The 23,580-nt window shown below is 48.0% G+C and overlaps 1 protein-coding gene across 1 annotated transcript in view; it reads left to right on the plus strand.

Moving 5' to 3' along the window:
- Tfcp2l1 (transcription factor CP2 like 1) overlaps positions 1-23,061 on the plus strand; it is a 58,946-nt gene extending 35,885 nt beyond the window's left edge. The window contains exons 8-15 of the mRNA XM_021633252.2: positions 1,912-2,003; positions 4,425-4,473; positions 4,556-4,649; positions 5,665-5,755; positions 7,753-7,856; positions 8,475-8,617; positions 13,994-14,045; positions 15,835-23,061. Coding sequence (XP_021488927.1) covers positions 1,912-2,003; positions 4,425-4,473; positions 4,556-4,649; positions 5,665-5,755; positions 7,753-7,856; positions 8,475-8,617; positions 13,994-14,045; positions 15,835-15,881 — 672 coding nt within the window. The 3' untranslated portion in view covers positions 15,882-23,061. The remainder of the gene's footprint in view (positions 1-1,911; positions 2,004-4,424; positions 4,474-4,555; positions 4,650-5,664; positions 5,756-7,752; positions 7,857-8,474; positions 8,618-13,993; positions 14,046-15,834) is intronic.
- Positions 23,062-23,580: the final 519 nt, after the last annotated feature.

Here is a 23,580-nt window from a genome sequence, read left to right on the forward strand (position 1 = left end):
CTTCTTGAGTGCTTGGATTAAAAGCCTGTGCCCCTACACCCAGCTAGCATGTGCTTCATATAAATCAGTGCTTGGGCCTGACAGGTGGTTCAGCAGGTAAAGGCACTTGCTGCATAAGCCTGGCAACCTAAGTTTGAGCTCCAGATCACCAGGTGCACGCGAGCGCACACACAGCAGAAAGAGGCAGTCCTCTGCAGCCATCTTGTAGGTTCAGGAAACTCCTCAGAGCTCCTCAGAAGCTATGAGCAGCTCTCTCCGCTTGCTTCCTGTTACTGGCCATCAGCGGCTTTACTTTTTCTGGCCTGTTTTCTTTATTCTCTCTCCTCCTCCCCTCCCTCCTTTCTTCCCTCCATCATCCACAGACAGGGTTTCTTTGTGTAGCCCTGACTGTCTGGTACTTATTCTGTTGACCAGGCTGCTCTCAAACTCACAGAGATCTTGTGCCCCTGCCTCTTGAGTGCTGGGATTAAAGGCTTGTGACACCACTGTCCAGCCCCACCCCTTAATAATTATTCCTCACTGTGTTGGTGGTTTTGACTAACTGGATTCACTCTAAAGGCATATATAAGACTCAGGGTAGCCATGCAGGGTCGGGGCAATGTTGTTGGTGAGACTGAGGTACAGAAATCCAAGAGGAGGGTGGCCAGGTCCCAGCTGTGCATACGCCTGTGTATGTATGTGCAAAGCCGCGTGTGCAGGGATATTTGCACTGGAAAGGGGAAAGGCTGGTGTGGCTTTCAAGTAGGTACCGGTGCTCTATTTTTTCTGAGGGTGACAGTGGGCAGGGAGTCTGGTACAGGAAAACTTGTGCTTGCTCTCTGCCAACGGAAGGACACAAAGGACAGTGTTTTGTGCAGTTCCTTCTGATGCCCATGCCTGTCTGATGACACAGCCAGGAATACCCCCATCTAGTGCAGTGTTTCTCATCCTGGCTGAGGCCCAACTTTTCTGTTCCAATACTGACTTCCTAAAAGCGTGCTATGACTGTGTAAGCCCGCATCACAGCACAGCACGGCTGGTGTGAAGAATCCAGACTATATGACCTTGGGAGATGCCAGTGCACCCCTTCTATCAGCTCATCAGATTTCTTCCATTGGTAGGATTTAGCATCAACAAATTCCAGCCCACACTCACAATGGTTAAATATTTACCAACCTGGCATTTGGTGGGGGATAGTCAGTCTTTAGGAATGCTTCAGACTGGCCCTCTCCAAGTCACTGCCTCAGAGGGAGGGAAGGGAAGAAATGCAGGCTTGGGCACTCCCTTTCCCTGGAGGTCTGTCTTCTCTCTCTGGCACCCCCAACCGGGTCCCTTCATTTTTGGCCTGTGCATTGGAATGTCCACAGGAGAAGGCTCAGATCACGCGTGTTTCTGTCTTTGGGAGCCCAGATGGGTACTAAAATGGAGCAACTATACAGGTTGGCTGGGAGGAGTTCCAGGGCCTGCTATAGTCCCCCTGCCTTGAGCAGTTTCCTCACTCTGAATTTTACTGTTTTCCTCTTCGTTAGAAGCCGTCTACCCTCTGTACAATACTTATTTAAACATATTTGACCAGTTGGGGTTTGATTGTCTCCGTTTGTAAGCTTTGACATTTACATGATGCTTCTTCTCCGCCCCTCCCCCCTTTTGATTCGACTATCAGGAAGCACAAAGGGGTACCTTTCATGGTGTATCTGCTCTAGGATGACTTCCAGAGTTCTAGGTCTCTTCTGTCATGTTAGGTATCCCTAGCAGTCTGGCTGGCCATGGCTCACTGTGAGTAGTCATTGTGTGCTCCATGCTGACACAGCAAGATCTTAGGCATCAGTGCCCGTGTATGCCTGCTTGGAAGGGCCTGAGGAGTATGGGCTGTCTCTTAAGCTTATCCCAAGACCTCTGATGAGTCACACTACCCTGTGTCTCTTCCCACAGTGCTCTCCGTGGCCTGATGTAGCCTACCAGGTGAACAGCACTCCATCCCCAAGCTACAATGGCTCTCCCAACAGCTTTGGCCTCCGTGAAGGGTATGTCCAACCCTCTTCTCCTTGTCCTGGCATGCAGTGGGGTAGAGGGCTCCCTTTTTGGTCTTCCTCCATCCCATTGCCTGGCATCTGTTTGGGTTTTAGTGTGGTTAACCGGTATAGTAATCACAGCCATACTTATCTACTCCTCTCTAGCTCCCCATGCTAGGAGTGGTAGCCAGGGCCAGGTATTTGCTAGGCAGGAACTTGAACATTGAGCTACAGCCTCAGCTTCCATATTTAGCTCTTTGCGGTTTGTTTTTCTTTTTGTTTTGTTTGAGACAGGGTTTCTCTGTGTAACTTTGACTGTCTTGGAACTCACTCTATACACCAGGCTGGCCTCAAACTCAGAGATCCACCTGCCCCTCCCTTCCTGAGTACTGGGATTAAATAGGCATGTACCACCATGGCCCAGCTAGCTAGCTTTGGGTTTTTGAGGCAGGGTTGTATATAGCCCAGACTAACCTTGAACTTGCAATTCTACCTTTTTAGCCTCTTGTGTACTTGGATGTAGGTATATGCCATCACATCTGACTATGTGGTCTGTGTGTGTGTTCTTCTCTATATACTTCCACAATTGGCACAGGTTTGTGAGAATTTACCTTGAAAACCAGAGTTCACCTGAAGTGGGTGCTGGATAACTGAGGCATCTAGCAGGGCCTCCTTGCTTTTCTGTCTGCCTCTTATTCATGCTTCCTGAAGGGACTGTCCAAGTAGGAGTCTCTAACCTGGGTTTCAGTGATGAAGCACCAAAGCTAGTCGAACCTTGGCTGACTCTGCAGATAGGCCAAGGCCACAGTGATAGGACAGTGCAGGCAGCATAGGCAGATTCTAACTAGCATGCTGTGTAGACCAAGGCTCTTGACATCACCATGGTGGCTCTGCAGTAATGTCCTGGTCGTGGCTAGAGAAGAGTGCCAGCCTGGATGCTGTTAGCCAACAAGTGTAGGACCGCTGTTTGAAGCCCCAGCTTCGCAGTCAGTGTATTAAAAAAAAAAATCAGGGTTGGGTGATGGAGCTGGAGCTCATTTGGTAGAGGAAATGCTGAATTTGATTCCCAATACCTGGTGTGGTGGCACTTATAGAGAAAGAGGATCAGCTGTTCAAGGTTATATAGCAATTTCAAAGTCAGCCTGAGCCAAAGGAGATCTATGTGAACTTGATTTTACCATTGTGAAATGTCTTCTCATGAGTAAAAGAATAAAATTAAATTAAAATTAAAAAAAAAAGGGTCTTTGAGATCAGGCAGACCTGCTCTTTGATGTCTACCCTTGGGGAAGCAACTTCCTTAAGTTTCCTAAGCCCTGCTTCCTTGAAGGAGAAATGTGTTAGGGGTTCAACACAGGGTCATGAGGAAGGGTGTGCCTGGGCTACAGACAGAGGAAGGACTGCTGTTGTGACTGATGGCTGGGATGAGGGTCTTGTATATATATGTGCATGTGGAAGCCAGGAGTTGCTGTCAGGCGTCTTCCTCAGTCACCCTTCACCTCATTTTTGAGACAGGGTCTCACTGGGGCTCACTGACTTGGTGAGACCCGCTAGCCAGTGCTTGCTCTCTAGTGAAGCTTCTGTCCCACGTCCGGTGCTGGGATTAGAGGCATGCCCTGCTGCACCAGTTTTGTATGTGGGTGTTGGGAATCAAACATGCTTGCATGTACTTTGCTATTGGGAAAACCAGGGCCATGTTTTTCTTCCTAAGTGGGTGCTGACCTGTGGATTCACCACAGTGGTCCTTTTGTGCCCATCTGGCTTGGAAATTGTTGATGATTTCAGTTCATCTGTAGCTTCCTGGGTGCTAAATTACTGGAACTTGTTTGGTATTTTAGCCAATTCCTTGCACTGGGACAAAAATACTAGACAAGAAGTGACTTAGGAAGGCTTTGTTTCAGCTCACAATTCAAGGAGATATGGGCCTGTCACTGCTCAGAAGTTACAGTAGCGGGAGGAAGAAGCTGGCTACACGGCGTCCACAGTCAGGAGGCAGTGGATGCTGGTACTCAGCTCACCCTCTTCTTTCTGTTCGGTCCAGGACCCCAGACCGTGGGATGCTACTGCCACAGCTAGGGTGGGTCTCCCCAACTTAGTTAACTCAATATGGAGACTCCCTCCCCGGCATGCACAGAGGTCGTTTCCATGATCCTTCTAACTCCCATCAAGGTGAACCATCACAGGGCATGCAGCTCAGGATCTAGTCACAACACACAAGCCCTTTGAAGACTATACAGGTAGAGCTGCTGTTACCCGGAGCAGTGTGGCCCATCTAGACCTCCCAGGCAGTAACAGTTGAGTTCAGGAGACGTTGTAAGAGATTGGGTCATATGTTGTGGCTGATCCAGGCAGTCACACTCCTGCTTGAACGTAGGCACTACATAGGTTCTAGAACCTTGGCCCTCATGCTCATCAACCATCCCTTTTCTGTTACAGTAACAGCTCACCTACCCACCCGGTGGAGCCCTTACCCCTGGGCAGTGATGTAAGTGTGCATGGGCATTGGTGGGCTGGCAGTCCCTCTGGCTCTGTGACCATTTTGAACCTTCTCTGTCTCTTGCTTGCAGCACCTGCTCCCATCAGCTTCTATCCAGGATGCGCAGCAGTGGCTGCACCGCAACCGCTTCTCACAGTTCTGCTGGCTCTTCGCCAGCTTCTCAGGTGACTATTGTGGAGTTAGGTTTGGAATCCACAAGTGCCCTGGTCTCGTTGGCCTACGGCTGTGTCCAAGGGAATCCTCAGTGAGGTGGATGCCACAGAACTGAGGACCAGGGAAGCAATGAGGTCAGGTCACTAGTAGCAAGTGATCTGGATTCTGGCAGGTCCATAGAAGGAAATTGGCCTTCAATTCCAATACAAAGCCAACCATTCTGGATTAGAACTGTGGATTGCATGCCTAGCATTCAGGAGGCCCTATGTTCTATTCCTTAGCACTCCATAAACTGGGTAGAGTATACTTAGGAGAAGTTCAAGATTACCTCAGTTATACAGTTTAAGGCTACCCTGGGTTACATGAAACCATGTCTCAAAGAAAAGGAAAAGAGGGTGTTAGATTCAGAGAGCCATTACATTTGCAGACCTATTCCTGACATATCATCTGAGATAGAGGTAAAGGAGGTGAGTCCCCTGGAAAATCCTCAGGAGCCCTGGGATCTGAGGGCACTCAATCGTTAAAGATGTCACAGCTCTGGCCTCCCCATCAACCTTTATTCTCCTGTGTTTTCAAAAGACAGTGGCCGCCTTCTGCTCCTTCAAATGGGGTGGTAGGTCTGTTCATGTCTGTCTCTTGGGAGGCTAATGTTTAGCCTCTTGGTTTGTTTGTATTGTCAACCTCCAGTGAGAGTATGCTTCTGCCCAGATATATACACATGTCATTGGTGACAACATGCTGATAAAATCTGTGCAGACAGAATAGTGCAGATGGAAACTACAGAGAGAGGGGTGGGCAGTCAGAGGGGTGGGAGTGGACTTACCTCCCTTTACTTGTAAGCATACTAGCTTTCATCGTCTGACCTGTATGTCTGTGATATCCTAGGATTGTTTTGCATCATGGCCATTTTTTTCTGTGGAAGGGCTTGTGCCCACTGAGGGTGAGGCTGGCCCTACTTTGTCCCTCAGCCCTGCTGTGGGTCAGCAGGTATATGCTGTGTAACCAATGGTGCACATCTCTGCTTAGGTGCTGACCTGCTGAAAATGTCCAGAGATGATTTGGTCCAGGTCTGTGGCCCCGCAGATGGGATTCGGCTCTTCAATGCCATCAAAGGCAGGTAGGTGTCAGTTTCTTAGAGGAGCCAACCAAAGACTGTGGCTACTAGGCTGGCTGTGTGTAGCAGGAAGCCCCACCTCAGCCTCTTGAACTGTGGGTGCCTGCTGGTGGGACTGGGTGATGGAGGGACTCCTTCTTTCAACATGGAGGTAAATGCTGGAGGAGGTGCTGGGAGGGGTGGGACTGTGAATGAGGTACCATGTGGAGACGCCTCAGCTCCTGGCTGCAGTGGCCCTTGCTCAGAAACACCTCAGTGTTAGTTAATTTTCTCATCACCATGACAAAATGTCTGACTTATGAAAAGAAGCCAGCTTATGAATAGGAAGGTTTATTTTGGCTCATGGTTGAAGGTACAAGGCCACATCCAGCACATCTTAAAAGATTGGCCAGACTGGGGCCCTAGGGAATGAAGAAAGGAAAGACATATACAAGAAAGCTGGGTTCATAGAGACTGGGCTCTGGTGGAGAAGCCCCAGCATCCTGGAAGATCAGTATGTTTATTCGAGTTGATCAGGGAGGTGGGGTTATTGCATGCAGCTAAACATGGCTTAGTACATACAGATAAACAGGAGAGAGGGTTCACAGTGGATATCTGAACAAGGATGCAAATTAGCTAATCTTTGTAGGAACAGCCTTTAGGCTATAAATATCCAGGGGGTGAGGAGTTGGAGCCATGGTGGGCGTTTTCTAAACCCACTATCATTCACACACAGACTCTGAGCCTCACTCCAAGGCAAGGCTTTGCAGTTTCCCTTGGTTCTGAGGCTAGGGTCCCTGACATAACCAGGTCATGTCCACAACACACATTCCATTCGGGGCTTTACACACGTAAGTCATTGCTGCCATGGTGGGGGGTGGCTGTTCACTTTGTCTTTAAGTCAGGGAGCAGAAAGGGAAGAATGCTGGTGGTTCAGATTGCTGTCTTCTCTGTATGCAGAGTGAGATCCCAGGTCATGAGCTAACACTGCTTACACTGATGGTGGGTCTTCTCATTCAGTTAACCTTGTCTAGAGACTCCCTCCCTCACAGATGTTTGTCTGCTAGGTGACTCGAGCTCCTCAATTAATATTAACCACCACAGCTCTCCTCTCCTCCTGGATCCAGAGTCTGCAGAGCTTGGCCTTTAGTCCCTAGCCCAGACTCTGGACACTTGCAGAGTCCAGGCTGAGAGCTCTGACTTCCTGGGGGTGGGGCATGGCCTTGAAAACCACAGTGCAGTTTTCAGGGCAATGCTGTCTGATAGAACTCTCCCCCTCCATGAAAATGAAATGTCCTATGACAGTCTGGAAACTGCTGGCCACGCGGGACCCTGTATTGTGGCACTAACATTGACATTATAGTCAGATCCAGTTTAGGTTTTATTAAAGTTTTGTGCTCTTCACTTTTTCTGTTGCTGAGACCAGAACCTGGAGCTTGTGTGTGCCAAGCATGGGCTGTGTTGGTGAGCTTCTCTTGAGCCCTGGAGTTAAAACTGAGTAGCCAGCTGCGGACAGTACAATTGAGGGTGAATCCCAGATTTGTTTCCCAGAAGCTTTTCAGTGGGGGGAAAAAAAGCCATTTGCCCCTCTGAGCCTCAATTTTCCTCTCTGTGGAATGAGGGGAAGGGATAAGGCTCATTCAGGTATGAGGAACTCTGTCAAGTCCTTTCTTTGTCTCTTTTCCTGTCTCCCTTGATGGAATGGAACCCGAGACTATCCACACTCTAAGCACATGCTCTCCCACCAGACCACACTACCTCTTGAGATTCAATTCTACAGAAAAGCCTCAGCGGGGCAGGGAAGAATCATCTCCCACTTCCTCCAGAATGCCCTGTGTGAAGCCATAAAGATCCATCAGGCCAGGGTTCTGTCCCCAGACACCTGTCCATGAAAGGCATTCTGCAGCCCTACACACGCTTCTTCCCTAAGTCCCCTTATACTGCAGGTTCCGTGCTGGGTTCTGGAACATTCTGGACAACAGTCCATCATTCCTGCTAACTATGTCCCCTTCTTTTGCTAGGAATGTGAGGCCAAAGATGACCATCTACGTGTGCCAGGAGCTGGAGCAGAACCAAATGCCCCTTCCACAGAAGCAGGATGACAGCGGAGACAATAGCCTGTGTGGTGAGTGGAGCAGAGCCCGCGCCTGACTCCTGAGCCAGCTTGATTTCTGTTCTCAATGTTTCAGTTACGTTTCTCATTACTGTGACAAAACACCTGACGCTGGCCACAGCAGCTTAAGAAAGGGAGGGTTTCTTATGGCTCACAATCTGAGGGCACACAGGCCATCATGGCAGGGAAGGTGGCAGCAGGAGCGTGGGCAGCTGCTCACATTGAGTCCACAGTGAGGAAGCAGAGAGCACTGATGCTCAGCTACGAATAACTGTCTGTAAATATCCTCTTCTTAAATACCCTCTTCCACCAGACACTACTGAGTAACCCACTGTGCAGGGTGCATGCCAGGCACATCGGAATTCCAGTGCTCCTGGTGTCCTCCCCTTCCCCTAGCTGGATGCCTGTTTGGGCCCAGGAATCAACATACAAGAGAGACAAAGACAGCCAGCCTGTGTTTACCTGTCATTGCGCTCCACCGGCCTTCTCAGTTTCGGATAGGCATCTGTGGCTTAGGGCATGAGCAGCTTAAGTACACGGTTGGCTTCTCAGAATGGGGTAGGAGCACACAGACAGGTCCTTGTTAATTTAACGCCCCCTTTAACGACGGCCCTTGCTCCTCCCTCGCAGTGTACCACGCTATCTTTCTGGAAGAGCTAACCACACTGGAGCTGACTGAGAAGATTGCCAGCCTGTACAGCATCCCCCCGCAGCATATCCACCGCGTGTACCGACAGGGTCCCGCTGGCATCCATGTGGTAGTGAGCAATGAGGTGAGATGACCTGGCTGGCCCCCAGGAAGAGCTCCAGGTCCCCCCTCAGGAGCATCCTCCACGGAGTCAGGGTATCTCAGTGTTTTCTATGCACGTTGCCTGCTCGAAGCTAAAACTGTAGTGGGTGCCTGCAGTTTGAGGGGGTGTTCTTACCACAGCTGGGTCTAAAGGCCTGCTGAGTCCATGTTGTGTGACTTCAGCAACAGGCTGAAGTAGCAATTCCAAAATTGATTAATTATATTGGGTTTACTTACAGGAGCATAGATGATCCCCAAACAGCCACACCATTGAAAAGTCTTACATCCATAGCTGCAGAGATGGTGTCTTTCTTTCAGTTAGCCTTCCAAAGTAGTTACTTAAGCCTGGGAGGGAGGCAGCTGGGGTTTCATGTGAGGGGCCGAGAACCTTCTCATGCCCTCCCTCCCTCTATATGGGAGTGGCAGCAAGCCCTATACTTAAAAACGTGTTTATTCCACTTGTTTATTTTATGGGCGGTCGTAGGTGGGTGAATGGTGCATGGGTGCTACTGTACACACAGAGGACAACTTTCAAGAGTCACTTCTCTCCTTCCACCGCGGAGACTTAGGGTGAAGCACCTTTACCTACCTCTGCTGTCTCCATGGTCCAGCAGGCTTTATCTTGGGGGTCTCTTGTGGGTAGTCATAGCTGTTGTGACTAAGATGCTGATGGTTGTTAAGCTCAGAGGACAGGACAGATTGCTTCAAGTGTCTCTGCCTGGGTGCCCTTGGGACACATACACAGTCCAAAGAATGTGCCACCCATCAAGTGGGGGGGCAAGTCCTGAGAGGCCAGGAGTTAAATGAGGGGCAGCTGTGGTCCATGGGGGACAGTAGCAAGATCTCCCTCAGTGGTGAAGGTTCGTGCCACTGTGTTGCTGCTCAACACAGTCTTGTGGAAGGCAGAAATAGTTGCTAGCAGAAGATTCAGGAAGTGGCAGACCCCTGTTGGAACCTTGCCCCAAGCCCTGTAGGGAGTGATGTGTTGAGCAGATTTGCCTGCCAAATTGGGCATCCTTTGCCCACGATGAAAAGATGATCTTAGGTTTGTTCTGTCCTGGATCTTCCTTCCACTGACACTTCTAACTAACAAGTGTGTGCATGGCATTGTACAGAGTTCTGGCACTGCAATTAATACCTGGGATTATGAATTTAAGAAGAAAGGTTCAGATTAGCATCTCTCTGATGGCTAAGGACATTGAGCATACCTTTAAGTGTTTCTCTGCCATTCTATATTCCTCTACAGAGAATTTTCTGTTTAGCTCCATACCCCATTTTTTAATTGGATGTTTGATTTATTGCTTTTTAACTTCTTTAGTTCTTTATATATTCTGTATATCAGCCCTCTGTCAGATATAGGGTGAAGATCCTTTCCCAGTATGTATCTCCAACCAAGGACCATGTATGGATATAACCTAGAACCCCTGCTTGGAAGTAGCCCATGGTAGCTCAGGATCCAAGTGTGTACCCTAGTAAGGGGAACAGGGACTATTTCTGACATGAACTCAATGTCTGGCTCTTTGACCTCCCCCCTACTCTGAAAGAGGAACAGCCTTGCTAGGCCACAGAGAGAACATTGCAGCCAGTCCTGAAGAAACCTGATAAGCTAGGGTCAGATGGACGGGGAGGAGGACCCCCAATCAGTGGACTTGGAAAGGGGCAGGGAGGAGATGAGGGAGGGAGGGTGGGATTGGGAGGGAATGAGGGAGCAGGTTACAGCTGGGATACAAAGTAATAAACTGTAACTAATCTTAAAAAATAAAATAAAAATAAAGAAGAAAGGTTCAGTCTGGGGAGAGGCTCACTCAGTAAAGTGTTTACCTTGAAATCATGAGCAGCTGGGCTCAATGTCCTGAACCCATGTCAAAAGCTGGGCATGTTAGTGTACCCGTGTAATTCCAGGGCTAGAGAGATAGTGGACACACATGTGCATGCTCCCATTTCACAGAAAATGAAAATGGACCCAGCAGTTGCTGCCTTAGGGCTGACTAAATGAACTGGGAGGGTGAAAAGGCCTTTGAGAATGGTAGACCACTCTAATGGAATAGAAGGCATGTTACTTTGCGCCTCGAAGGGAATTGCTTGTTTGAGACAAGATCTGTAACCCAGGCTGGCCTTGAACTTCCTGTATAGCCAAGGGTGACCTTGACTTTCTGGTTCTCTTACCTCCACCTTCCCAGTGCTGGGGTTATAGTGTTGGGATTCCAATAGTGTTCTGTACCACATCTGTGGTACCACATCTGGTCAGTGCTGTGCTGGAGATGGACCCCAGGGCTTTGTGCATGTTCGCTAAGCAAGTACTCTAGCCACATGCTCAGACCCCCGAGAACTTCTTTTTGAGAAGACAGAAACCACGAATGTGCCTTGCGACTTCCTGGGAAGTCCCTCCCCCACTTGCCAAACTGTGCCCTCAGCGGCAGGCAGTTAAGCAAGTGAAGCAGAGAGCAGACCTCAAACGCCACCTTGGCTAAATAGGCCATTCTCATTCCCCAAGTCTCCTTCCCACTCTACCTGAATCAATTTGGAAACCTTGAGCTCTGAATTACTCAGAGTGCTGGCGGCTGCCCGGCCTGCGAGGAGCCAGCCCTGGGTGCAAGGGCACTCCATTAAACACGGGAGTTACTGATTAAGCCCTAGTGGGCCCCGCTTAGGGCTTTTCATGCCCAAGTGGCTGGGCGGCCAAGAGTCCACGCTGGAGCAGGCCGAGGTATAGAATAAATGTACTTCATGCACCATTAGGCCCTGCAGGGAGGGCCAGGGTCGGCAGGTAGACGCACTGGTAGGATATGAGGCAGTAATCCAGAGCAGGCAGTAAAAACTGGGTTCCTTTTTCCTTCTTTCTTCTTCTTCTTCTTCTTCTTCTAGAAAGGGTCTTTACTACCCTTTTGGTTTTAGAGTACAGTTATGTATATATTTATATTTTAACTATTTCTGAACATGTATTGTGAAATGTAGTATATTCACGTAAAGATTCTATAAAACTAATGCACATTTTTGTTTTTAAATCTTGTTTTACTTTTGTGTGTGTGTGTGTGTGTGTGTGTGTGTGCTACAGCATATGTGTGGAAATCATAGGACATTATGTGTGGGTTTTGTAAATCAAACTCGGATCTACAAGGCTAGAATATGGGATAGTAGGTGCTTTTACCCACTGAGCTATCTCACTGGTCCTGACTTGCACACTTAAGTAGGTATTTACTTATTAGAATAATAAGATGGCTACAAGCCCCTTTTGGACCTTGCCTGTCCATGTGTATTTTATACTGATCATTTCCTCTTTCTCCCTGACATGCTACTCAAGGGTAGGGGTAATACACATGTGGCATGTGCTTGCGGAGACTAGGGGATAGCCTTGGCTGTTGGTCCTTATGTTCCTCAGTCACCCACCAGGACTGTTTAGTCCCTTCATGTCCTAGAGCTGGCCAAGTAGACTGTGATGGCTGGTCACAGCCTCAGCCATCCTCTTGTCTCCATGTGCCCAGCACTGGGGTTAAAAGTGGCAATGCTGAGCCTGTTTTGTTTGTTTGGTTTTTAAACTTGGATCAAACTTGGCTCTTCATGCCTGCAAAGCAAACGCGTTACCAGCTAGCCACCTCCTCAGCCCGGTAGCCTGTTGTAAAACTGGACAGGTGCGGGGTGGCCATGTATGCCTCCATGCTTCCTCTTTCCCTCCGCCATGCTTGTGATTCAAGAAAGCTGACACACTCAGCCGAGGGCTGCTGCCCAGGCACCAGGAATGGCTAGCTCCCCCTGGGCTCACACTCCTGCTGCTGAGGGTAGCAGACATGGCCTGAGGGTAGCAGACATGGCGCAAGCTCTGCGAGATCACAGCGCTGCTCTCAACGTTCTTCTGCGCGTCTTGGTGCACATGTGAACGGGTTGTCTCGGGGACATTCCTTGCAGAAAACTCAAGGGACGACATTCAGGAGATGAAGTGTTGAAAAGATGGCCCTCCAGAGGGGCAAGTTCCCATTGTACATCCTGCTCACATTTTTGTCATCAGGATGCTCCATTTTACAGATGCTGCGTGGAACCAGAGAGATTCTCCTGTGAGCACTGTTGGGGAATTCTAGTGAGAGCTTCGAAACGGTGGCTACCAGTTGTCTTCCCTGCACGTATGGGGCGTAGTCACTCCTTTCTATTTGGTCCTTGTAAGCCACTAACACACACATGTTCATCACTATTAATTACTTTCTTGTTGCCGTAGTGAGAAACAACGCAAGGGAGGCAGAGTTTATTGGGGAAAGTATGGCAGCAGAGGCAGGGCAGGCTGAGGGGGCCATCAGGAAGCAGAGTAAACAGGCTGTGGTGCTAGGCTATAAAGTCTCAGAACCCACCCATTGCTCCCCTTCCTCTAACAAGGCTCCCCCTCGTAAAGGGCCCACAAGTTTCCCAAATGGTTTAAAAATATGTTAGTCATGTGAACAATGAGCTGCTGTCAGGGAAATGTGTGGTTGGTGGAAGCACCCTATCATACAGGCACTCATACCTGGCTAGTACATGCCAGTCCCTGAACACAGTGCCAACGAAGTCAAGTGGCCTGGTGTGTGAGAGCACACCGTAAAACAGTAACACAAAGGACGGTGTGTCCAACGTGCAAAATGGTGAGTGGGATCATTTAGGGTTATTATCAAGTGTGTACTGTGAGTCGCCGTCTGTACCACACTGGCAACATGGTAGGGTGCTTATAACCTCACCACAGACATGGGTAATTGTGCTACTGTGTCACTAAGCAATGAGAATTTTTCAGCTACATCAATTATATATGTATTCTATTGACCCAAATGGGATGGGGGGGTGCAGTGGAGTGAATGTGACTGTGTTTAATTTTGTTATTTGTTTTTGAGACAGTCTCTCACTATGCAATTCTAGCAGGTCTGGAACTAGCTCTGTACACCAGGCTGGTCTCAAACTCACAGAGATCTGCCTGCCTCTGCCTCTTGAGTGCTGGGATCAAGAGTATATACCACTGTGCCTGGTTTTGTGTTTAGGCTTGGTTGGTTGGTTGGTTGGTTGGTTGGTTTTTTGAGACAGTTTCTGTGTGTAGTCCTTGCTATCTTGGAACTTGCTCTGTAGGCTAGGCTGGCCTCAAACTCACAGAGACCCACCTGCCTCTGCCTTCAGAGTGCTGGGTTTAAAGGCGTGCACTACCACGTCCATCTATTATCTCTTACTAATTTCTCTTTTGTTCATGTGGGTATGTGGAGGTCAAAGAAGAATCTGGTGGTTCTCTCTGGTGCCACCCTCATGCTCACACAGCAATCACTTTATTAACTGTCTCTCTAACCCTCATCAAGCCTTTTGATGATATGACGATGTCATGAAGATGAGAAGAACATGTTTTGCTTTTGCCTTTCAGATGGTTCAGAATTTCCAAGATGAGTCTTGTTTTATCCTCAGCACGTTAAAAGGTAAGTTTGTCCCTGTCTTCCTGTTGAATGAATTGTTTGTCTGTGTCCCCTGGAGTTATGGGTGATGGGGGGCAAGTGGAATCTGCCTGTACAGGGTCCCTTCAGAAGATGCTGAACTTGGAGCAGCCTTTGGGAGCAAGAAAAATCCAAGCTTTCTCATACTTAGTCATAGCCATGCCAGAATAAGTGACATCTTGAGGGGACACCTCAGGCCTGGCCATTTGTTCTCCATTAACTTGGTGTTTGAGCTTTCACAGAAGGTCTCTGGGAAGCCCAAGCAAGGACTACAGTGACAGGCAGAGTGAGTCAGGGACTTGGAGCATCTATCTGAGCCATATGTCCTAGAGAATGCCAGGATACCTATACTGTTCTGGGAGCGAATGAGCAAGCCTATGTGCCAGGAGTTGTGTTTATTCACACAAGGCGGAAAGGCCTGCTGTGACTTTCTGGGGTCTGGGAGGGTAAGTGGGTAGGTTTCATCAGGATGGAAGACTGGGCTGGAGAGATGGCTCATTGGATGAGAGCACATATTGCTCCTGCAAAGACCCCCAGTTTGGTTCCCAGCACCCATGCCTAGTGGTTCACAACTTACAACTCCAGCTTCAGGAGATCCCAAGCCCTTTTCAGAACTGCAGGTACTTCATTTATCTGCACATAGATACATACATATATACCTAATTAAGAGTACAGTAAGTCTTAAAGAAGATAAGGAGCCAGACTGCTGTAACCACTTCCCAGCTCACTCTGTAAATGTAGGTTATGCTAGCTTTTTGTTGCTGTAACAGTGCATGAGATTATCAGAAATGAAGATGGGCTTGTTGAGGCTCAGTTTTAGACGCTTCAGTCTATGGCCAGTTGGCATCGTTGCATTTGGGCCTGTGGCAAGGTAGCATGTGGTAGTGTGAGTGTGGAGAACTGCTCCGCTCACTTCAAGAGAACAGGCAAATGGAGGAAGTAGAAGAGCTAAGAGTTAGTGATCGGCTAAGGGCATGTCTTCTTTGAGGTCATTTTTCCCCCACTAGGCTCCACCCGTAAAGGTCCCACCATCATTTACTAGTTTAAGCTGAAGACTAAACTTTTTACAGCAGGGGCCTTAGGATTCTAAATATAGCACAGACAGTGAATTTTACAGGCCCCTGAGCTCACAGTAAGGCAAGGAGCCATAGTTTGCCTAAAGCCACTTTGGGCCTAGGGCTATGGTGAAAAGGCTCATTGTAAAAACCCAGAGCACCTGGGGAGATCCCCTGTCAATACAGTGCTTGCTTGCATGGGAAGATCTCCTGTCAATACAGTGCTCGCTTGCTGAGCAAGCGTCAAGATCCCAGTTCAGTCTCCAGAATAACATGTTTTTGTGGTTTAAAGCTGGGCGTTGGTGGTGCATGCTTGGATAATCCATCTCAGTACTGGTGAGCCAGAGACAGGATCCAGCCTAGCTTATTTGGTGAACTCCAGACCAATGAGAGACCCCGTCTCAAAACACAAAGTAGTTGGCTCCTAAGGAATGACACCTGAGATTGTCCTTTGGCCTCTGCACAAGCACACCCCCACACACACACAGAGAGAGAGAGAGAGAGAGAGAGAGAGAGAGAGAGAGAGAGAGAGAGAGAAATAAGGCAGGTACCAAAGCCTGTGTAGAAATCCCTGCTTCTGTGAACAGACTCTTCCTTATATATGTAGCTATTTGAGTGGTTTTGCCTCTGTCTTAATACATGCCTTTTGGGAACCCCGAGCCCCACTGTACCACCTCTCTTCCTGTGGCCCATGCCCATGCCCAGTGTTTATCTTGCAGCAGAGAGCAATGACGGCTACCACATCATCCTGAAGTGTGGACTCTGAGCAACAGTGACCTGCACCTGCCCCCAGCCCCATGGACCCCTGGCTCTAGACGTTGCACCCGCTGTCAGCTGCTGTCTCATCTCACAAGCTCCTACTAGGAGGGCCTCTGCCCAGACCAGGAAAGCTACAGACAGCCATGGACACAAAGTCTGGCATGCAGAAAGCCACTTACTTATTCCTTACTCTTTTCTTCTTGGCTTTTAGCTTTTTACCAGTTTCTTGTTCTGCTTCCCAGGCAGATAGTGGGGACCTGCATCTCTTAAACCCTGCGCCCTGCAGTTGGAGGCCCCTTAGATTATTGGTCTCTCCTGACTGTTCTTCCTGCCCACCCCGTCCTGCCCCTCCTTGAACCACTAGCTTCGTGGCTAGCTCTACCAGCCTGACAGGGACACCTTGCACAGCGCTCCTACTGACTTCCCTTCTCAGTGACCCTCGTGGCCTCTCTCTCCTGTCCATGGATGAACCAGTAGGACTGGGGCTATTTATCTTGTGCCTTCCTCCTCTTTCTCAGTTGCCTTGTTTCTAAGGCTCTGCTGCGTTCAAGCCCGGAGGCTTGACAAGCAGATGCCGCAGTGCACCTGTGTGACCTCTCGTGGACACCTTTTCTGTTACTGTGATAAGAGACTCTGACAAAAGCAATGTAATGGAGAAACGGCTTATTTTGGCTTAGCGCGTTTTGTAGGGGTAGACTCCTTATCATGGTGAGGAAGGTACATAGTGGAAAGCTAGTTGATCTCATGTTTATACACATAAGGAAGCAGAGAGAGAAAGAGCGAGAACAGGAAGTAGTACAAGGTTACAAGCCCTCAAGGCCCACATCAGTGATAAAGTTTCTCCAGCAAGACTGCATCTCCTAAAGTCCCATAATATCCCCAGACAACAACACTAGGTAGGATCACATGCGCAAAAACATAAGCCTCTGAGACACATTCCTCATCTAAACCAAACGTTTTCCCTGTGTGACCTCCCACAGCTGCTATGGACTAGGAGAAGCATGAGAACAAAATGATTCCTCTTGGGCTGCTACAGTGTACTTTCTTTCCTGTTGAGTAAAGAGTACTAAAGAAGTGATGATTCCATTGTATCCCAGTGGCCTTGACCATCGGTTCTAGACCTTTGGGATTGGGCTATGGCTCAGTAGACCCCTTGCCTGGCTCAAGCATGAGGCACTGGGTACCATCCCAATACTACAACCAGAGGGACTTATGCCATTCTGTTTTTGAGACAATCTCAGCTAAGTACTGCTGTTTGCCAAGTTGTCTAGGGGAAGTGTATTTTCTTCAGTGCTCCATTTGATTTAAGATCCTCTTTTCCCAGCTGTAGGTGTATATATAGGTTATTTTATCTTTGTTGGTATGGTTGAATCAGCGTTCTTAATTATGGGGGAGTTTGAGGATCAGTAGCTGTGGTAGACGTAAGAATTTACCTTCATTTTGCCAGTTATCTATGCCTGCCCAAAGTTTCAACTCCTTCCTAATTCAACTTACCCTGAGCCATGGTGAGATACTGCTAGGCTCAAAGATCATCAGGTTTTGGAAAATCCTGTTTTACAGGCAGAGAAACTCTTACAGTGAAGTGGAGCTTTCAGTTCCTCATCTTTGGGGAATGTGTGGGTGGGGTTGACAGCTTTAGTGAGATGTTGGTGCTGTGAACATATTGGCACAGGCTTTCCTGTGGACAGCTTCATTTGGGGAATTTGTCTGGGAGTAGAGTGGACAGCTCCTGAGATAACTGTGCACCCCTTTGAGGAACTGCCCAGTGTTTCTCACTTACCTGCACCTGTTTGCATTCCCACCAGCAATGGAGGATGGTTCTAGTTTCTCTGCCTCCTCACCAACATTTGCTGTGATATCGCTCTTGCCTGCTCTCTCTCCTTCCTCCTTCCTTCTTCCTTCCTTTCCTTCCTCTCTCTTTCCTTCCCTCCCTCCCTCCATCCCTCCCTCCCTTCCTTCTATGTAGTCCATTCTGGCCTCAAAAGTCACTGGGTAAAAGAGGATATTGAACTTCTGATACTCCTGCTTCTACCTCCCGAGTGATAAGAATACAGAAAGTGCCTCCACACCTAATTTATGCATCGCAGGACAGAATCCAGGGCTTTGTGCTTGCTAGGCAAGTGCTCTACCAACTGAGCCACTTCCCTTATGCTAAATATCCTGCAGGTGTCCTGCATGCCTCTGATGGTTAATGGTGTTCAATGTCTCTTCACATATTGATTGGCTATTTGTATATCTTTGGGGAAATGTCTGTTCAAGTCCTTTGCCAATTTTTAAATTGGGGTGTCTTTTCATTGACTTGTACAAGTTGTTGGTAAATTCTAGGTGCAAACCCTTTATCAGTTTTTCTTCATTCTGTAAGTTGTCTTCATCCTCTTAATGATTGATGTTCTGTGGGCTGTACAAGTTTCTAAGTTGGGTGGGCGTGGTGGTATGAATCAGCACTCCCAGTACTCAGAAAGCTGAGGCTCCCACGTCCAAGGCCAGCTGAGCCTACATAGTGAGACCCAGTCTCAAAAAACAGTTACTATTTATTTAGTTTGTGTGATGCCTGAATTACCTTCTGTTGATCATGCTTTTGATGTGGATGCTAAGACACCATGACCTAATGCAAACCCAGGAAAATCCATGTTTCTTAGAATTTTTTAAAAATGTAATGTTAATTTTTTTATGTGTGTTGGCATGTTGCCTACATATATGTCTGTGTGTGGGTGTTGGATCCCCTGGAACTAAAGTTACAAGCAGGTGTGAGGTGCCATTTGGGTGCTGGAAATTGAACCCTGGTCCTTTGGAGGAGCAGCCAGTGCTCTTAACAGCTAAGCCCTCTCTTCAGCCCCTCTTAGAATTTTTAAAGTTTTAGTTGTTACCATGAGCTCTGCTCCAATCTGAATTACTTTTACATGTGTGGCATGTAGCTTGGAAGTCCAGTTTCATCCTTTTGCATGTGAGTATCTGCTTTTTAGCCCTAATTACTGAAAGGACTGCATCTCCCGTAGGCAGTCACTTCCATTGGAGTCCTCTGATACCTACTAGATCTCTAGGGGCCTGGTGGAACCATTGCTGATCTCTTGTTCCTTTCCCCTTCACAATCTGCATTTGGGTCTGTTGCTCCTCTGCCCTTTTGTTCTTCCTGTCAGCAGGACTGGGTAACGCCTCCCCGTTCTGCCATCTTTCCTGGTGCATGGCCTACCACTCCCTAATTCTAGAGGAAGGTCACAACCAAACATTTACATGCTTGGATAGAGAGGCAACCTTAGAATATTTGCTCAAGGTCAGACACTGGTGGAAATAGGACTAGACTTTGGGCCTCTGACTTTCAGCCCATCAAGATACCTGTGGCCTTGTACCCAAGTAATGTCTCTACATGGGCCATATGAGGAGAGACTAAACTGATACTTTTCTGTCCCATACCAAAGTGGTCTAAATGGAGAGCAAAAGATGGCACACTGTAGAAAGAGCAGATGGCATGGGCAGTTCATGTCTCGTCTTGGGGTCTGTATTACTTTTCTCATTGTTGTGACAAAATGTCTGACAAAAAAAAAAAACAAAACAACAACTTACAGAAGGAAGTGTTTTTTTTTTTTTTTTTCTGGCTCACAGTTTGAGGGTACAGCATCATGGCTGGGAAGTCTTGGTGGCAGGAGCGTGAGGCAGCCAGTTACAAGGCATCCATAGTCAAAAAGCAAAGGCAGGTGAATGTGGGTACTCAGCTTTTCTTTTTTATTTGGTGCACAACCTCAGCCCGTGAAACTTCAGCGTGGGTCTTCCCACCTCGGTTAATTAACCTAGAAAACTGCTCACATACTTAACCCGGCAGGGGAGAGACTGATCAAGGAGATGGTCGTGGTGGGTCGAGGCTTATTCTTTGCACTCTAGGTGTGCTGACTTTGGAGTTCCTCAAATACAGGAAACTTGACCACATAATTTTTGGTAGTGGAGGAATACATATTTGCTCTTGCTGAGTAAATTAAAAGACCAGAAAAGAAAACCCCTCACAGACAAAGCTAGAGGTTTGTTTCCATGGTGATACTAAATCCCATCAAGTTGACAATCAAGATTAGTCATTGTGGGGGTCTAGAAAAGGTCAGACATTACCCTAGTGACCTCTTACCCAGTCTGCCTGGAGCCCCTTGAGAGCTATTAACCGAGAAAGGGCTGGAACTCACAAGCACGTCACCAGTTCCTAAGTCCAGTGTTGCTTCAGGGGCTGGCCCAAGTGGCTGGAGTTCTGAAAATCATTAACATGTTGGTGGAAGAAATAGAAAGGCTCTTTAGCTGTTGTCAGTGGAAAGTTGAGGTTGTGGGGGGCAAAGGAAATTGAATGTGGTAGCTCCCTTAGGTACATTGGAGGGGCATGACCAAAAGTCAAGGGTCCCAGGCCGCATCATGAACGACTGCCTCCCTTTAGTACAAGGTGAGCAATATAGCCCATTGGTAGTGTCCCTGGGCTTGAACCCCAGAACTGTCCCCCAAAGGAAACAAGGAACACTGACGTGGAGACCTCAGAGCCTGGAGTCTGTAGTCCGTAGGTGAATCTGAGCTGTGACACAACTTTAGCATTGCTTTCTCTTCCTCGAAGCCATGCAACGGAGAGGTGAACTTTGCTTGTCCTGGGTGTGCAAAGTGCCACCAGGGCTCTGTACATCAGCCCTCATGGATGCCTGCTCACCAAGCGCAGGCATCCCCTCTGCAGTTGGATAGCGTGTGTTGTGTGTAGGTGTGGACCTTAGAGTGGCATGCTGCTGCCTGCTAGTCTACTTGGCCAGTATGGAATGCTCATACCTTTTCTCTTTCCTCTTCCCATCTCTGCCCTTTGAAGATGGGGTTACTGGACCCGAGAACCAGTGAGATCCTGGATCCCTTCCTGATGCTACCCAACCCCACCAGGCTCACAGTAGACTGCTGAGCCCCCTCTAGGTATTGCTGTTACCCATGGTAAAGTGCCAACAGACTCTGGCCTGAGCCATCAGCTGTTCTTCTTCTTCTTCTTCTTTTTTTTTTTTTTTTAATTTTATTTTTCTTTTTAGTTACATTTTGTTAACTCTGTGTCCCCGCTGTATCCCGCTCCCTCATTCCCTCCCCAACCCCACACTCCCTCCCTGGTCTCCTCCCTGCCCCTTTCCAAGTCCACTGATAGGGAAGGACCTCCTCCCCTTTCATTTGACCCTGTTTTATCAGGTATCTTCAGGGCTGGCTGTAGAGTCCACCTCTGTGACCTAACAGGACTGCTCCTCCCCTGGGGGTGGGGGGAGTCAAGGACAGGCTGTTCTTCTTAAGGGCTAGAGTAAAGAGCTCTGTGTTCCCCTCCTTTCAGGGTTCCCCTTCAACTTTGCAAATGGGAATTGCAGCCTGTGCTGTCAGTCTGGTTTTGCCTTCAAATGGTTAATAGAAAACATTGTCTACAAACCTAGATTGGGAAATGATAGCCCTGCCATCAGAAATTATACTAAATTATTATATTTTGAAGTGCTTATGTTAAATCATGCGGGACTGGGGTGTGGCTCAGTGGCAGAGCAGTTGCCAAACATAAGCAAGGCCCTGGGTTTTATCCTTAGCACCATACAACCAATAATATATTATAGAGGTAATGGTGAGACTGGGAGTGAAAGCAGGGTGACTGAATTTGAGGCTAGTCTGGGCTATTAAAAATTAGAATTTTGTTTTCTCATTTACCAACATAATTTTACCTCTTGATCCTTAAATACTGAAATGTTTACTCCCTAGCCCCTTCTCTTTTTATATTTTTAGTGTTTTTATTGTTTTATTTTGCAGTGATAGGGAACAAACCCAGAACTCGGGGCTTCATACAAGTGAGGCATGTGTTCTTCCACTGAGCTAGCTCCTGAGTTTGAACCCAGAACCCAGAGAGACCCATGCATGCAAGGCAAGCACCCTACACCCTACTACTCGGCTACCCTTAACCTAAGTTGCCTTCTGTCTCCTTCGGATCATTTAAGGCAGTTTCAGATGTTAAGGGCTATCTTAAATAGCAAATGCATTTTGCATAAGTGTAGAAGTAGAAGGTGTATTCAAAGAAGTCTGGAGTGTTCCTTGCCTTCTGATTGTCTCCCTACTGGAAAGTTCTGGTACTCACTTGGCTCCTACGAACTCTGCCCAGCCTCTCCATGGGAGTACAGAGGTCTCTTCCTCAAATGCTCACTGTTACCTGGAATCCTGCTCGGCCTTTGTCCTGGTCCCCTGGCCAGGGTCTGATAGAAGAAAGGACTTTTGTGCTGTATTCATGGGCTGTGAAGCTGGGTGGGGGATGTGGTGGCCTGGGCTGCTCACCAGAACCTGTCCTGGGAAGGACAGCTTGATTTCAGCAAGTGCCTTGAACCCCAAAGCTCTGTTAGCATCCCTGGAGCTCGCAGGCCTTCTCCCCATGTGTGCTGGCCCCTTTCTGTGCAGGGTTGTGATTGCTGGTCAGCTAGCTTCCTGCCTCCCTGGACCCAGATGAACTTCCTGGCTTCATGGGACAACTTTCATTCAAAACACTATAAACCAAACAACCTTAAACAGAATTCCCCTTGGGCCATGTGTACAGCAGATGCAAAAACAGAATTTTGTGTTTAGGTCTAAGTCCCATCTCCAAGATAATACATAGTATGTACGTATGTATTGGTAGCTCCGAGATCTCAACCCACCCTGATGTAGGCTTGTTTGAGCCAGGATGAGTATCTGGCATCCAGTCCAGGTCTCCTCCAGGCCACATCTGGTACATATATGGACAAGCCCAATTCCACAGAGCTGCCCTGAGCCTTTGTCCTTGGGCTGACAGCACTACTGGGAGAGCTTTGTGGGGCTAGGACTAGAAACAAGCAAAAGGGGGCTGTTTCATGCACTTGACTCATCTTTTCCTGCTGGGTTAAAGGCTTACTGGGTAAAAAGTTACTTACTATGTGCTTGTCGTGTCCATGCTTCAAAGCGATTCTTAAGATGTACCTCACCTACCTTCTTCCTCTAGATTGGTAGGTGATTCTTTTTTTAAAGGTGGTGGGGGATTTTGGGGGTGGTCCAGATTCATCAAACATATGTGGCAGGCCATCAGGAGGTGGCCACGGGAACCCATGTTGTCATAACCCCATGTTGTTTTTGTACCTGAAATAAAGCATATTTTGCACTTATAAGTGAGATCTGTATGTGGGCTCTGTGCTGGGTCAGAATGCAAATAAACCATTTGTACAAAACCCCTGTGGCTGGGGCCTCCAGTTGCTCTGTTTCCTGAACTATAGCAAACGAATTCACTGTGACAGAGTATTTGGAGACACAGATCAGTGGTATAGGTTCGCTCTCACGCTGCCCTACACTGCGTCTGTAGTGTTCTTTCCATCCCGCAGAACTGAAGCTCTCCCGCCCTTTCTCCCAGCTTTTAGAACTACCACATACTTTGTCTGAATCTGGAAGTGAGGGGCTTCATTTAAGTTAAATTCAGTATGTGTCTTGTGTGGGAGCTTAAGTTACAGCATGTTTTAGGCTCTTCTCCCTTTCAAAGCTTATGGATACCCGGAGCATGTATGTGTCTGTTCATTTTCAGTGAACATAGACTGCTCCCGCCCTTGACTGTAGTGGGTAACTCTGCCCGGCATATGGGCTCTGCAGATACCCAAGGCCCTACTTTTGATTCTTTTGGGTACAAATAAAAAAAAAAAATCCAGAATTGAAACTGTTGGGTCATGTGGCATTCTGTTTAAATTTGCAGCAGAGGT

Source organism: Meriones unguiculatus, chromosome 18, assembly GCF_030254825.1.
Source record: "Meriones unguiculatus strain TT.TT164.6M chromosome 18, Bangor_MerUng_6.1, whole genome shotgun sequence".
NCBI lineage: Eukaryota > Metazoa > Chordata > Mammalia > Rodentia > Muridae > Meriones > Meriones unguiculatus.